Source organism: Carassius carassius, chromosome 22 (assembly GCF_963082965.1).
Source record: "Carassius carassius chromosome 22, fCarCar2.1, whole genome shotgun sequence".
In the NCBI taxonomy this organism is placed as follows: Eukaryota; Metazoa; Chordata; class Actinopteri; order Cypriniformes; family Cyprinidae; genus Carassius; species Carassius carassius.
The window spans coordinates 1579515-1594000 of NC_081776.1; the positions used below are offsets into that span (position 1 = coordinate 1579515).

Here is a 14486-nt window from a genome sequence, read left to right on the forward strand (position 1 = left end):
GGTATCTTTGACAAAAATAGACGAAACTAATATGTAGCTTAGCTCTCTATGTCCAGAATTTCTCTTTATTTTCTTCAATAATAAAGAGAAGGGAAAAAAAGAGACCTTCATGAGTTTTCATGCTCGGGGTTGCCAGATGTCAAGAGTTTAAATCCCCTTATCATAAGGCCCTATAAAATCATTGTTTCCCCCAAATGCCTTTTTTTCATCTTTTTTTCTGTTTTAATTTTATGGATTCCAATTTTTCCGGGTTTTCTTTTTCCCCCTCCATTTAAATTTTTTTTAGACTGATGGTTAAATAAAATGTTAGTAGTGAAAAGTCATGTCTAATTAATTGAAATGATACTTTTACTACATACTACATACTACAATTTAACAATAATTGATTAAAAATGAACAAAAATGCATTTTTTAGGACCCTATGAAATATCCTTTATTTTTTCTTAAAATAACTTTTTTTTCTGGATTCCATTTCAATGGTTTGATTAAAATGTACTAATTAAAAAGCATGTCCAATTAATTTTTACAAATATAAGCTAAATGTATTATTATTATTTTTTTTACGTGTTGTGTATTTAAATTATTCTGATAATCAAATGAAGGCTTAAAACGTTAATTCATCTTTTAATCAAAATAAAAATAGGCAAAGTCTATTGTGTTTTAATAGAATGATGATAATTCTGAATTATTGAAATTAACATCTGTTTTAGTTTTTGAGAGACGCTTTTGAGTTTTACCAATTTTCAAAATGTATAGAGTGTTTTTAGATTTATTGACTTAAACTAGACTTAAATTCCCAGACATTTATTTAAACAAAACTTGACAAAAACAAACAAACAAAAAAAACAGGACAGGTTGACTAAGTATGATTAAAAAAAAAGAAATGAAATTTGAATTACAGAACAGCTGACAAAGTGAACACCAGTGTTGTCAAACTGGATAAAAGCTGTTGTTCAGGGATGTTTTGTGGTGTAATTTGAGCTGTTTGTGTGCTCAGGTATGGTATATTCGAGCGATGCCGTGAGTTGGTGGAGGCTGGATATGACGTGCGTCAGCCGGATAAAGAAAATGTCACACTCCTTCACTGGGCGGCAATCAATAACCGCATAGACCTGGTCAAGTACGTCTCTCTCTTTTTCTTTTCATGCATATCTTCTCTCCTGGATCCCTAGGATTTTTTTCCCCTTCTGATATTAAGACACCACTCACACATGCACACAGAGAAATGGATAGAGTTATTACTCTCTCAGCATTCAGATGAGAAAAGCTTGAAATTCCCATTACGAGACTGTGTGTGCGTGTGCATATAATAAGCGCCTGCTCTGGCGCAGTCATTCATTTTACACTGCTCTGTTGTGCAGCTGTAAGATAAAGCTGAATGCTGTCTGTTTGCTCTTTTTAGGTACTACATATCTAAAGGAGCTGTAGTTGATCAGCTGGGAGGAGATCTCAACTCTACACCGCTGCACTGGGCTACAAGGTGTGTGTTTGATATGCACTACTACAAAAAAAACAAAACGAAAAAGAAGTAAATTAAAATAAGTAGAAATACAATCGAACTAATAAAAAGGACAAACACAACAACATTTCTAAAACTTAAACTAAAATTATAACTTTTGGGTAATTGAAATAAAGCTGAAATTAAATATAGAAAAAACAAAACAAATCAAAAGTGATCAGAAAAAAAATTACTTGGAAGTTGAATTCAAATCTGCAAAAACTAAAACTGAATTAACTGTAAGTTAATTAAAGCTAAATAGAAATTAAAATGTAATCTTAAATAAATAAAAATGACAAACATAAAACAGAGATGACAGAAAATGTTAAATTAAACTTTCTGTGGGTGATTGAAAAAAAAAAAAATTAAAAATGTAAATGAAAATTTGCTGAAATAAAATGTATAAGCTGAAGTATTAAACTTAACACAAACTAAAGATGAAGTAATTGAAATAAAGCTGAAATAGAAATATTAGATGATTTTTTTTGCTCAAAAAAAAAATGTTGAAGTAGGCTACTAAAATTACAAAAACTAAAACTGAAATAAGGTAAAGCTAAGTAGAAATATAAAACTAATAAAATGACACAAAACCGAAATTGATAACACTTTAATAAAAACTGAGAGTTAAAATATAAATAAATGCAAGAATAGTTTATATATTATAATAGAATAACAGTGCATTGCATTGTGGGATGCATTGTGCTCTTTTACGCTGCACATTTTGTCAAATATAATAGCTTATCCACTTATTCAGTGCATACATTAATGTGCATGGTGTGCACCCTTCAAAATGAGTGCAAGCATGCCATTACGGCATGTGTGTTTAGTGTGTGTGATGTTTTATCAGTCTGCACTCTCTCATTCAGACAGGGCCATCTCTCTATGGTGGTGCAGTTGATGAAGTACGGTGCTGATCCGTCTCTCATTGATGGCGAGGGATGCAGTTGTGTGCATCTGGCCACTCAGTTTGGACACACCTCTATTGTAGCGTATCTCATCGCCAAGGGACAGGTACACTTGTTTAACACTTCTGTAACACTCTGTGTGGTGCTAATCTCATGACAGAGAGTTACAGCCAATCAGAATATTTTAAATTGCGATTTTGAGCCAATAAGCTACTTGGGAAGACATGATGAGAATCTGCCTTGTCACTCAGTACTGTTTATTAGCATGCTAAAGAGTCGATTTATCATGCATTTTGTCGTGCTTGGTCTATTTTCAGCCTGTAGGGGCATATATGACATAGAAAATATGGTGTATTTGATCTCAGTCTGATCTTACTTTTAAGTCTTCTCTGTGTTGTATTTTCTAGGATGTGGATATGATGGATCAGAATGGCATGACCCCTTTGATGTGGGCGGCTTATCGGATGCACAGGTGTGTGTGTTATGAGAGAAAATACATTGTTTTGGCATTGTGAGATGGAAAGCTAATAGGAGGGATTTCTTGCAGTGTTGACCCGACACGGCTGTTGCTGACATTTAACGTGTCTGTGAATCTGGGTGATAAGTATCATAAGAACACGGCTCTGCACTGGGCGGTTTTGGCCGGAAACACTACGGTCATCAGCCTGCTGTTGGAGGCCAATGCTAATGTGGATGCACAGAACATCAAGGTAAAGTCCAGACGCCTGCACTAGCACACTGAAATGAACGGTGTAGATTAGTGGTACACATTTGCTTTTTAAACATTTTTTAGTACCAGCATCGGCCCGTAAATGTCGGATGCAGGACTTTTATTTTGACAGATACACAGGAGCTTCATTTTCTTCATCATCATTCATTATCTTTATTTAAAAGTTCTTTCTGATAATGGAACGGCAAATTCTGTAATTTTTATTGAAATTTTTTTAATAAAATAATGAATTTCTTATTATTTTAGTAAATATTATGTTAAATTAAAATAAAATCCCTGCAGAAATCCACCCTGCTCATTGTATTTTTTTTTTATTATATATATATATATGTATATGTATGTATATATATTTATATATGTATATGTATATATATATATATATATATATATATATATATATATATATATATATATATATATATATATATATATAAAATAAATTATACTTATATAAATAAAATAAATTATACTTATATATATATATACTAAAATCAAAAAGAAAACTGAAAAAAACAAAACAAAATAAACAAAATAAAAGATTATATTTATATATATATTTATACTTTTTTTCAGTTTTCATTTTGATTTTAGTCGTCAGGTATTTTAGTACTAAAACTTATTTTAGTAAATTACCAATGCAACATAAATATTTCAATAAAATATAAACAATGATTGTATTGCATTGCATTTTAAGTTAACGCAAATGTTTTTATTGGTTTTAGTTAATGAAACCACACTGGTGTACATCACATTTAATAATATTTGTTGTTGGCAGGGAGAGACGCCGCTGGATTTGGCCAAACAGAGGAAAAATGTGTGGATGATAAATCATCTGCAGGAGGCCAGACAGGCCAAAGGTTACGACAGCTCCTCGTACCTGAAACGGCTTAAAATGGACAAGGTACAGCAACTGCTGTTCAGACTCATCAATCGAAAAGTAGTGCATGCACTCAGACGTTTCTCTGTCCGTCTGCAGGAGTTCAGGCAGAAGGTGATGTTGGGAACTCCGTTCCTGGTGATCTGGCTGGTGGGATTTATCGCCGATCTGGACATTGACTCCTGGCTCATCAAGGGTGTGATGTATGCAGTGATGTGGCTCGTCGTGCAGTTTCTGTCCAAGTACGACCCCTTTATACTCCTCTGTGGTGCTGCTTTGGCTTTTAATGCATTGTAATGTGAATGCGAAGCATCATCGCTAACATTGATCTCTGTTTCTAGGTCTTTCTTTGATCACTCCATGCATAGCGCTCTTCCTCTGGGCATCTATCTGGCCACTAAGTTTTGGATGTACATCACCTGGTTTTGTTGGTTCTGGAACGATATCCTTTCAGTCGCTTCATCCTGTGCTGTCAATTTGATGATCAAAATAAGGATTTGATGCTACTCAATCAGGTTGATTCAACCCACTTAATAAGAATATTGTATTTAAAAGAAATGAGAAATGCAAAGTTTTCGACTGCCTAACACAACACAAAGTACCGATAAGAATACCGTTAAAGTACCGGACCGTTAAGCAGTATCGGTAAGAGTAGTAATACCATTAAAACTTTAACGATACCCATCCCTATTCCTGACATGATACCGCTAAAGTGACCCAATTTATATGGCAATGTCTCACTTTTCAGTTTTGAAAGATGTGAAAATGATCTGCTTGAGAAGCTTTTTTTGTTTAAACATTCGCTCGGTCTGACAGACTTGATGAAAGGAATGATAGAAATATGAAGTTTAGCAGTACGATTCATTTACACTTTATAAAAACATAAACTGAGATGAAAATATCCCTTTTTCACCCTTAGTTTACTGACGCCAACATGAATTAGTGGTTTTTCTGGAGATAATTTGTTTTAAGTCGTGCTGTAAGTGTAAAATTCTGGGCAGATGCATCATTTTTGACAGGCTTGACATGGATATGCCTAATTTTCCATGGAAATTTTTAACAGGAGAATGAATGTATTAAATTTGACACCTTTAGTGATATAGTGTGGGTGTGAAAAGGGCTGGGCAGCTTGACTGTATGTATTTTGCAATGGTAGAAACGTGTCAAATACTGGCCTATTGGTGCAACGTTTAAGCATTACATTATTTACATCTGACATGGACACACAAAAAAGGTTTTGCAAGATAAATGCAATTGGGAACAGATTTGGAGAAAGGTACGATTCCAATGCAATGAATGGCTGCTGTCAGAACGAGAGTCGAAAGAGCTGATCCATATTGTGTTATAAATGATCACTATGATATATAATTACTCATACTGTGATATAAGATTCTGTTCATGCGCCCACCATTACGTGCGAGAGAACGCAAGCACAAACACAAGAAAGCCGAGTTCTTGTCTGGTAATGACAATGTTGCATTTCTGTGGTTATGGAGCTGTCAGACATTAGTGGTAAAAGAGGATTTCTTCCCAAAGCTGAAGCATTTCCCCCTGTACTGATCAAACCACTCAAGATGTGACTCATGTCTGGATCTGCCTCTCGAATTAAGCTTGTGGAGGTTGTGGAGTGATGTTTAGTGTGCACAGAACCGCCGTGTGTCCAGGTGCTTTAGGAATAGAAACGATGCACTCGAACCCTGCAGCTGAAATCAGTTCAAGAGCTCTGGATCCGTTTCCTTCTCGCCTTTATCATCCAACAATAGAGCATCTCCTCTGAGGATTGAGCTCCTGCTGTAATTGTTGCACGTGTGCAGCTCAGCTCAGCGAAACCACCGACCCACTTTCAGGAGAAACAGGTTTTCTGCTTTTGTTAGTGTCTTTCTGGACATACTGTTCTCTGGTTGATGGAGACACTCATGTTACATCCAGACATCACAGCCACAAGTCAAACAGGAAATGTTACATATTTAAAGAAATAATCAATTTAAATGTTGCAGCTCAGAATTCCACGGAACTTTCAGTGTAAATTCAAACAGTCATGTGTCACACTCTGAGGAGACCAACAACCCCTCAACTCACCTCCACAGATGTCTACTATGCATTGGGCGGGATCAACGAACACAAGGCTGCTGGCCCGGATGGCATTCCTGGATGTGTGCTTAGGGCATGTGCAGAGCAGCTTGCAGGGGCCTTAGCAGACATTTTCAACCTGTCCCTCACCCTAGCAACTATGCCACAAAAATCCACATCCATTTTTCCAGTGCCGAAACACTCCTCCCCGATATGCCTGAATGACTACTGCCCAGTAGCACTCACACCTATTGTTATGAAGTGCCTCGAGCGACTGGTCCTAGCACACCTCGAGGACTGCCTCCCACCCACACTGGACCCACACCAACTTGCCTTCCCATAGCAATAGAAGCACAGAGTATGCAGTATATACAATGCTGCACTCTGAACTCACACACCTAGACAATAACAACACATTTGTACAGATGTTGTTTGTTGACTTCAGCTCAGTTTTTAAAAGTCATTCCCTCCAAGCTGAACACCAAATTAGAGTCCTGGACATTAACATCTCCCTCTGCAACTGGATTATGGACTTTCTGACCGACAGACCTTGGCATGTTAGGTCAGGCCACACCTGCTCCACCACCATCACACTCAACACCTGCGTACCCCAGGGCTGTGTGCTGAGCCCATTCCTCTTTTCCCTCTACATCCACAACTGCAAGCTTGAGCATGGATCCAACTCCATCATTAAATTTGTAAATGACACCACGATGATTGGCCTCATCAGAGACAAAGATGAGACTGCCTACATTGAGGAGGTACAGCACCTGGCCACATGGTGCGCCAAAAATAACCTGCTCCTTAACACCAGTAAGACAAAGGAGCTCATTGTGGACTTCGGGAAGAAGAAAGGAACAATTCATGACCCCTTCCACATTAACGGGATTGTTGTTGAACGTGTCTCCAGCTTCAAGTTCCTGGGAACCACCATCTCAGAGGAACTGTCCTAGGCCACAAACACCTCCAGCCTGGTCGAGAAGGCTCACCAGCGCCTTTTCTTCCTCAGGACACTGAAGAAGAACCAGCTGTCTTCATCCATCCTGGTGAACATTTACCAGTGTATCACAGTCTGGTATGGGAACTGCTCAGTTGCTGACTACAAGGCACTGCAGAGGGTGGTGAAAACCTCCCAACGCATCACAGGGACATCACTTCCTGCTATTGAGGACATCCAGAGGAAACGCTATCTACATCAAGCTCGCAGCATTCTCAAGGACTCCTCTCACTCTGACCACAGACTGTTTAACCTCCTGCCCCCCGGGAGGCGCTTCAGGAGCCTCCGGACAAGGACCAGCAGACTCAGGAACAGCTTTTTCCCTTAAGCACACACACACACACACACTACACACTCCTCACCCCTCCTCATCACTGCAACTGGTTTACAACAACAACAAAAAAATACTGTTCACTTGTTATTACTTGCACTACTGTCTGTTCATCCAGGATACTGAACTATCCATTTGCACACTGGAATATTTTTCTATGTACTTTTTTTAATGTCCATTGCACTAGGGTAAATTTTGTTCATAGTTTCTGCTTATAGTATTCATACATTCATTACATAATCCATCTGTATAGTATGTTCATAGTACATCTATCTGTATATCATGCTGATAGTATTTAAAAACTGTAATTTATGTCCATAATACTGCCTTATCTGTATGTTCATTGTACATTTGTAACATATTGTAGACACGGTATATCCTGTACTTACTGTTTATTGCACTTCTGGTTAGATGCAAACTGCATTTCGTTGCCTTGTACCCTACATGTGCAATGACAATAAAGTTGAATCTAATCTAATCTAATCTAATCTAATCTAATCTAAAGGTTATTTTCACTGAATCACTTGAACCAGTTCACAGATTGGTCTGAATGAAACATTCAAATCAGTCTGATTTGATTGATTGGTCCAAAATTGTGTTGGCTCTTTTGCTGTGTCATATTGAACATAACTTCCTTAACTCTCCACACATCTCCCGTTCCTCACCATCCACCTGCCCTTCTTGCTCAACAGTCTAGCTCTCTTCTATAACTTTGGCAAGTCTTGGAAGTCTGACCCTGGTATCATCAAAGCTTCCGAGGAGCAGAAGAAAAAGGTAACATCTCAAACTGCAAACAAGTTCAGCAATGATTACAGCAAATCTACTCACCCTCAGGTCATCCCAGATGCAGATAAATGTGATTTTTAATCAGATTAGATTTTGAAATGTAGCATTGCATCACTTGCCCAGCAATGGATGCTCTGCAGTGAATGGGTGCCATCAGAACGAGAGTCCAAACAGCTGATAAAAACATCACAATAATCCACACCGCTCCAGTCCATCAGTCAATGTCTTCTGAAGCAAAAAGCTCTCCTCTGATGTTTTTATCAGCTGTTTGGACTCATTCTGATGGCACCCATTCACTGCAGAGGATTCATTGGTGAGACAGTGATGAATGCTACATTTCTCCAGATCTTTGAGCTATGATTTAGGGCTCTTTAACTTGTGCCAGTAAACAACAAAAAAATGCTTCATGCATGGGAAAGCACCACTCATGAGAAAATGTCTCTTTCTTCTCTCTTCAGACTATAGTTGAATTGGCAGAAACAGGCTCTCTGGATCTCAGCATATTCTGCAGCACCTGTTTGGTAATTATGACTCTTTTCCATTCTGCACACTAATGCTTGAACACAGTCAGCATTGGCCAGTTGATAACCCAACAGTCTGATTTGCATTGCAATTTCCATCAAAGTGTCCACTCATAAAACACTCACTTTAATGGCCTGTTCTCCACAGATACGGAAGCCAATCAGATCGAAACACTGCGCCGTTTGCAATCGATGCATCGCCAAGTTTGATCACCACTGCCCGTGGGTTGGAAACTGCGTGGGTGAGTTTTCTAGTCATATTCCTACACTGAATCCCACCAACCATCCACCTCACATGCCCTTCTACATGACATTAACACAAAAAGTCAGAGATTGGGTCAGATGTTCTGCCAGGAAATCATTCGCTATTGTGAAGAAAGCCCATTTTGCATCTCATAATACAAATCTTGGACTTATTTATTTAAAGACAGGAGGTGTGATTCATTCCTTCTGTTTTTCTCCTCATGGTTTGCGGACAGGAAGTGGAAACCACCGTTACTTTATGGGCTACTTGTTCTTCCTATTGTGTATGATCTGTTGGATGATGTACGGATGCATTTGCTGTGAGTACACTATTTTGCACGATCAATGCAATGATAAACGGATATAAATAACTTTCAAATTAAAATAGTATTCATTTATTGTAACGCTCTACAAACTGGTTATCTACATTAGTTAACATGAGTCAACATTTTCTAATTCATTGTTAAAATCAATATTTTGAATCTGTTAACATTAATGCACTGTGAACTAACATTAAAAAGGGTGAATAAATGCTGTTATTGAACATTGTTAGCTTGTTAGTTAATGCACAAAGGCTTCATCCAAAAATGAAAATATTGTCATCATTTACAAACCCTCAAGTTATTCCAAACCTGTAAAAGAAGATATTTTGATGTTGATGTTAGCCATTGACTTCCATGGTATGGAAAAAAAATATAGAATGGAAGTCAATGGCTACCGTCGACTGTTTGGTTACCAGCATTCTTCAAAATATCTTCTTTTGGGAACAACACAAGGATGAGGTAAAGATGACAGACTTTTCATTTTTGGATGAACTGTCCTTTTAATTAATATTTTTGCATTAGTAGAATGAATGATTTTGATCGTGATTGTGCTCGGTCTCTGCAGACTGGAGGATTCACTGTGCCACCAGCTACACTAAAGACGGCTTTTGGATCTACATCACCCAGATCGCCACCTGCTCGCCGTGGATGTTCTGGATGTTTCTCAACAGTGTGTTTCACCTCATGTGGGTCGCTGTACTCATCATGTGCCAGCTCTATCAGGTAGTGTATGCTCAAGTTTAGATCCGTTGCAAAAGCAAGAGAGCTGCCTTTGTTTAGGTCTTGAGGATGCATTTCGGTCGGCATGTTGACCTGTAGAAATTGGGCCAGCTCATTAGGGTTTGGAACAGATTGTTTGATGAGTTTGTATGTTTGATATGTCCTCCATAGATCGCTGTTCTGGGCATCACTACAAACGAGCGCATGAACGCCAGAAGATATAAGCACTTTAAAGTTACAGCCACGTCCATCGAGAGCCCTTTCAAGTGAGTCATTTAAACTCAATTCAGGTTGAGTTATATGTGTATATACACAAGGTCAAGGTCAACGTTTATTTACATGGAATCTTAAAACAGCACAAACACAAGTGCTTCACAAGCAGAGCAAACTACACACATAGTAAAACAGAACGTGACAAGTAATCAATCCAGTAATGTCAAAGAATAATAAAAACAAAAGTTTGTAGTAGCCAAAAAACTGTTATAACCTGGTACTTCAAGAAAACTGCAACCCCTAGCATTAAAGATATGCATACAGATAAGTCTTTCGAGGTTTTATATACCGTTTCATATACTCCGTTTCATATACTGTTTACAAAAACGATCCTGTTAGTGCTTGTTTAGACACCAACAATATATAAAAAGATCCAGTTCTGATTACGTGAATTACCTGTGATGAATGTTTTAATTCAAAAAGTCTCTCATTATAATAATGTTAATATCTACTGTATATATAAAGGGTGGCTGATGTAGTACTGATATATTATATAATATAATGATGACAAATCACTTGGAGTTTGTTGTTTCAGTAAAGCTATTTAAGTAAAAAAATCTATAAAATGTTTATCAATACAAAAAAAAAAAAAAAAACATTTAAGAAAAATGTTACTTGAAATAGAGCTTAAACAAAATATTAGATGCAAAAGTAAGTTGCCTGGCAAAGTTGAAGTACTAATATTGCTAGCTGAAATTACTGAAACTAAAAATTACAAAATGAATAATAAACAAAGAAAATTAAATATTTTTAAATAAACTTTATTAAAATAAATAAAAAATGCTATACAAATCAATTGAAAAGAAGCTCATTCTGAATATTAATACAAAGTATATACATGATACTAAAATAACACTGTTTCAGATAATATATTTTTTAAATTAAGTTAATAAGTTTAAGTACTAAAATAAATAATTTAAAGCTTGGAATTCAAAATATTAATAAAACATATTCATAATACTAGAATAACATTGTTTCAGATAATGAAGTTATATACATTTAAGTTGAACTACTAAAGCTGTAATTGAAATCAAACTATTTGAACAATAATCAAAATTACAAAATAATGGACAAAAACTAATAAAAATGACAAAAGCAAGCAACATTATTAAAAATGAAACGTAAATGTTCATTAAAATGCCATGTGGTCTTAGAGTTTAGTCAAATGTCAGAACGGTTTTTTAGGAAGTCATTATTGTCAGGAAAGATAACTCCTCTGTTGCTCCTCTGTTTCAGTCACGGCTGTATGAGGAACCTCATAGATTTCTTCGAGCTGCGCTGCTGTGGTCTGCTGCGGCCCGTGGTGGTAGACTGGACGTCCCAGTACACAATAGAGTACGAGCAGACGTCCGGCTCAGGATACCAGCTGGTGTAGAGCGGTGAAGGAGCGATGGAGTGAGAGGTAGAAGAGGGGAGAGGTTTTCCTGAAGTGCTGCTCAAACGGGACCACCTCCTTCACCGAGACTGCAAACCTCACCCAGTCAGGATAACGCATGCTGTCACCAACTCCACCCGAGACGCAGGGACACGAGGAACAGGAAGAGGAGGAGTTTAATGCAGTACAGCCCACTCTTCTCGATTGGTCAGCAGAGATGTCTGTGGTTTGTTTCGCACATCGTTCGTTTAACTTTGGTTCTCTTCCTGTGACCCCTTTTTTGGTTGCTTGTAAAGTGATTTCGGATCTGCGTTAAGTCCTGGTTCAACCTGGAACCTTGCGTAGGAATGAGAATTAGCGTAGCAAAAGCATTTGTGGTTTTAAGGAATCGTTCTGGCCAAATTTTTTTTATTATTATTTGTTCTTCGTCATGTTGCATTAAACCTGTATGACTGACGTGGAACATAAAAGAAGATGTTTAGTAGAATGTTCAGGCTGCTCTTTTCCATAGAAGTAAAACGTTTTTTTTTATTTTCTTTCTATGCAGGAAACAATACGCGTAGATGTTTGGAACGACATGATGATTAGTTAATAACAAATTTTAACATTTTAAGGTGAACGATTCCTTTAAGCTGCCTCGATTTGTCTGAAAACAGGCGTCGTATTGACACGCATTCATATGCCCTGATCAAATAATGTGACATATTTATTTTAACCTATTTATGTAGTATTTTTCGCAGAGTAATTATGGTATCATGAGATAATTTTACATATCTTAATTTCCACATATATATGTACATTTGCAGCATGTTTAATAGTTTAGGTGGGGTGAATCCTTCGAAACGTGTCAAGAAGATAAAGCCAGGTCATATTTCAACCCAAAATCAAAAGAAAAACATATTAGATTATATTTTGGTTAGAGAAAACTGTTTTCATGAAGGTTAAACACATTTTCCCCATAATTCTCATTGCGATCATGCACTAAAACCTCCTTATTACTGAGTATTTAAAAGCATTTATAGTATATTGCCTCTAAATTATGCTATTGTTTTTTAATCATTGTTTTTCAACCATTGTTTACTGTAAAACAATTAAAAAACACTATTGCAATGAGAATTACAGCAGAAACACATTATGAGAGAAGTCTTCACTTTCATATATTATATACATACATTTTTTTTAGCATAAATTATTTTTTTTACACACACACATATAAATGTTTTTTCTATTAGGTTTTTGGATGAAATGTGACCTGGACACGTTCTTGATGTGTTTGTGAGAGTAATCCAGGTGCCCTCTGAATTTACAAGAAATAACACGCTCGTATGTGAACCTCTATATTTATTATGTATGTGTAGTTTTAGGAAGTGTATATACATCTAAAGTTGAAAAGCCATTATTAAGTGGACCTGATAGCTGTATGGACTTAAAGGGAGATGGCGTTTAACACCCCAGAGGGGCTTCTTCCATCTGTTCCTGTTCTTTTTGGGGTTTTTTGTGGCAGCGGCAGTATTCGTCTGCCTTAATCAATGCACTGATCTTTTTTAGTTTTGTTCGTTGTTACTAAAAAAAAACAAGCTCTTTTCCCCAGCGTCGCCAAGGGATCTTCATGCTTGCGTAAAAAGAGGAAGCGCCTCCCCTTTTTGCTCCCCATTTCATCTTCCTGTTGGTGTGGCGCTGTCGAGACAGGATGAACTGATGTAAAGAATGTGCATCTGTACATAAATGAACTAGATTCATTATTCTGTGAGTGACTTGCGTTCGTTTTTTTATTTTCGTCTGTGTTAGTTAAAGCTGCTCCTAATTTTTTTCGTCTTACCAAAACAGCAGAAAAAAAACTATTATCCAAGTGTATGACTGTAGCTTTTAGTGGCGTCTGGCACTGCTGTGTATAGACCTTTGACCTTGCAAGTCTCCACTGCATGTGTAAAGCCTGATCACCTGAAAGACGCCCAATCTGTAAATAATGAATGTTCAGTATTTGCAACCAGTTTTTTTATTTAATTCTTTGTTTTTACATTTTAACCCCGATGTGTGTATCGTTCTTGAGTGTCCCTCATGCTCTGCGGCCAATCGGTGCTCTGCAGATGTATTATAACTGAATGTCCCATTCTCATTGATTATTATTCAGCCTAAAGGGTTACTTTTGTATGTTTCATTGCTGGGTTTGTTGTACCACTGTATGTACAAACTGTAAATGCCAGAGAAGTAGACGTGAGCAGACGCGGTGGATGGGCCCTGTGCTGTAATATGTGGATCAGGCACAGTGACGGTCATTCATTCATTCATGTGACACTGTTTTTAGAGAATATATTCACTCTGTTGTTCCTCCGCTGGCTGTTTTCCCACCATGTGAAAAGCACATGCTCATCTCCAGTGCCTCAGCTGAGATCAGGACCCTACTCTGCTTCGGATCTAACTTATTGGGCATGGTTCAATTTTAATGGCTTTATTAATAAAACATTCGAAGGTGAAAGGCCTGTGGGTTAGTTGTCCAATATCACTGCACGACAGAAGCAAAGTGCACAGAAACAAGGGTTTATTGCACACTGAACATGTTTGTTTTTTAAATGTAGATATAATCATACAATAACTACTCTATGAACTATAAACGCCAGTAAAAATATATACTTTGCATTAAGAAAATTTACCTTTTTTTTATTCAAATTCTCATTACTGTAATACAGTATTTAATTAAAATCACATTTATACAATTTATGTAAAAAATTTACATTAAATACTTCATTGTATTATTATTTAATCTAAATGTATTTTTAAAAATGTGTTTAACCTTGTAATTATAATAATTAGTAAATGTGCTTAATTGTAATGACAAT

The 14486-nt window shown here is 36.9% G+C and overlaps 1 protein-coding gene across 4 annotated transcripts in view; it reads left to right on the forward strand.

Moving 5' to 3' along the window:
• The window catches only part of LOC132098658 (palmitoyltransferase ZDHHC17), a 283638-nt gene that overhangs the window by 4226 nt on the left and 264926 nt on the right, over positions 1-14486 (forward strand). For 3 of the 4 annotated variants that reach the window (XM_059504749.1, XM_059504747.1, XM_059504748.1), the window contains exons 3-17: positions 998-1120; positions 1403-1480; positions 2365-2509; positions 2811-2875; positions 2951-3113; positions 3909-4034; positions 4110-4252; positions 4352-4452; positions 8058-8182; positions 8653-8715; positions 8864-8957; positions 9195-9278; positions 9847-10004; positions 10173-10267; positions 11511-11669. In XM_059504749.1, the coding sequence (XP_059360732.1) occupies positions 998-1120; positions 1403-1480; positions 2365-2509; positions 2811-2875; positions 2951-3113; positions 3909-4034; positions 4110-4252; positions 4352-4452; positions 8058-8182; positions 8653-8715; positions 8864-8957; positions 9195-9278; positions 9847-10004; positions 10173-10267; positions 11511-11649 (1702 nt within the window). In that variant the 3' untranslated portion in view covers positions 11650-11669. Of the gene's footprint in view, positions 1-997; positions 1121-1402; positions 1481-2364; positions 2510-2810; positions 2876-2950; positions 3114-3908; positions 4035-4109; positions 4253-4351; positions 4453-8057; positions 8183-8652; positions 8716-8863; positions 8958-9194; positions 9279-9846; positions 10005-10172; positions 10268-11510; positions 12655-14486 lie in introns of those variants that run through there. The other variant, XM_059504746.1, reaches the window with a different exon arrangement.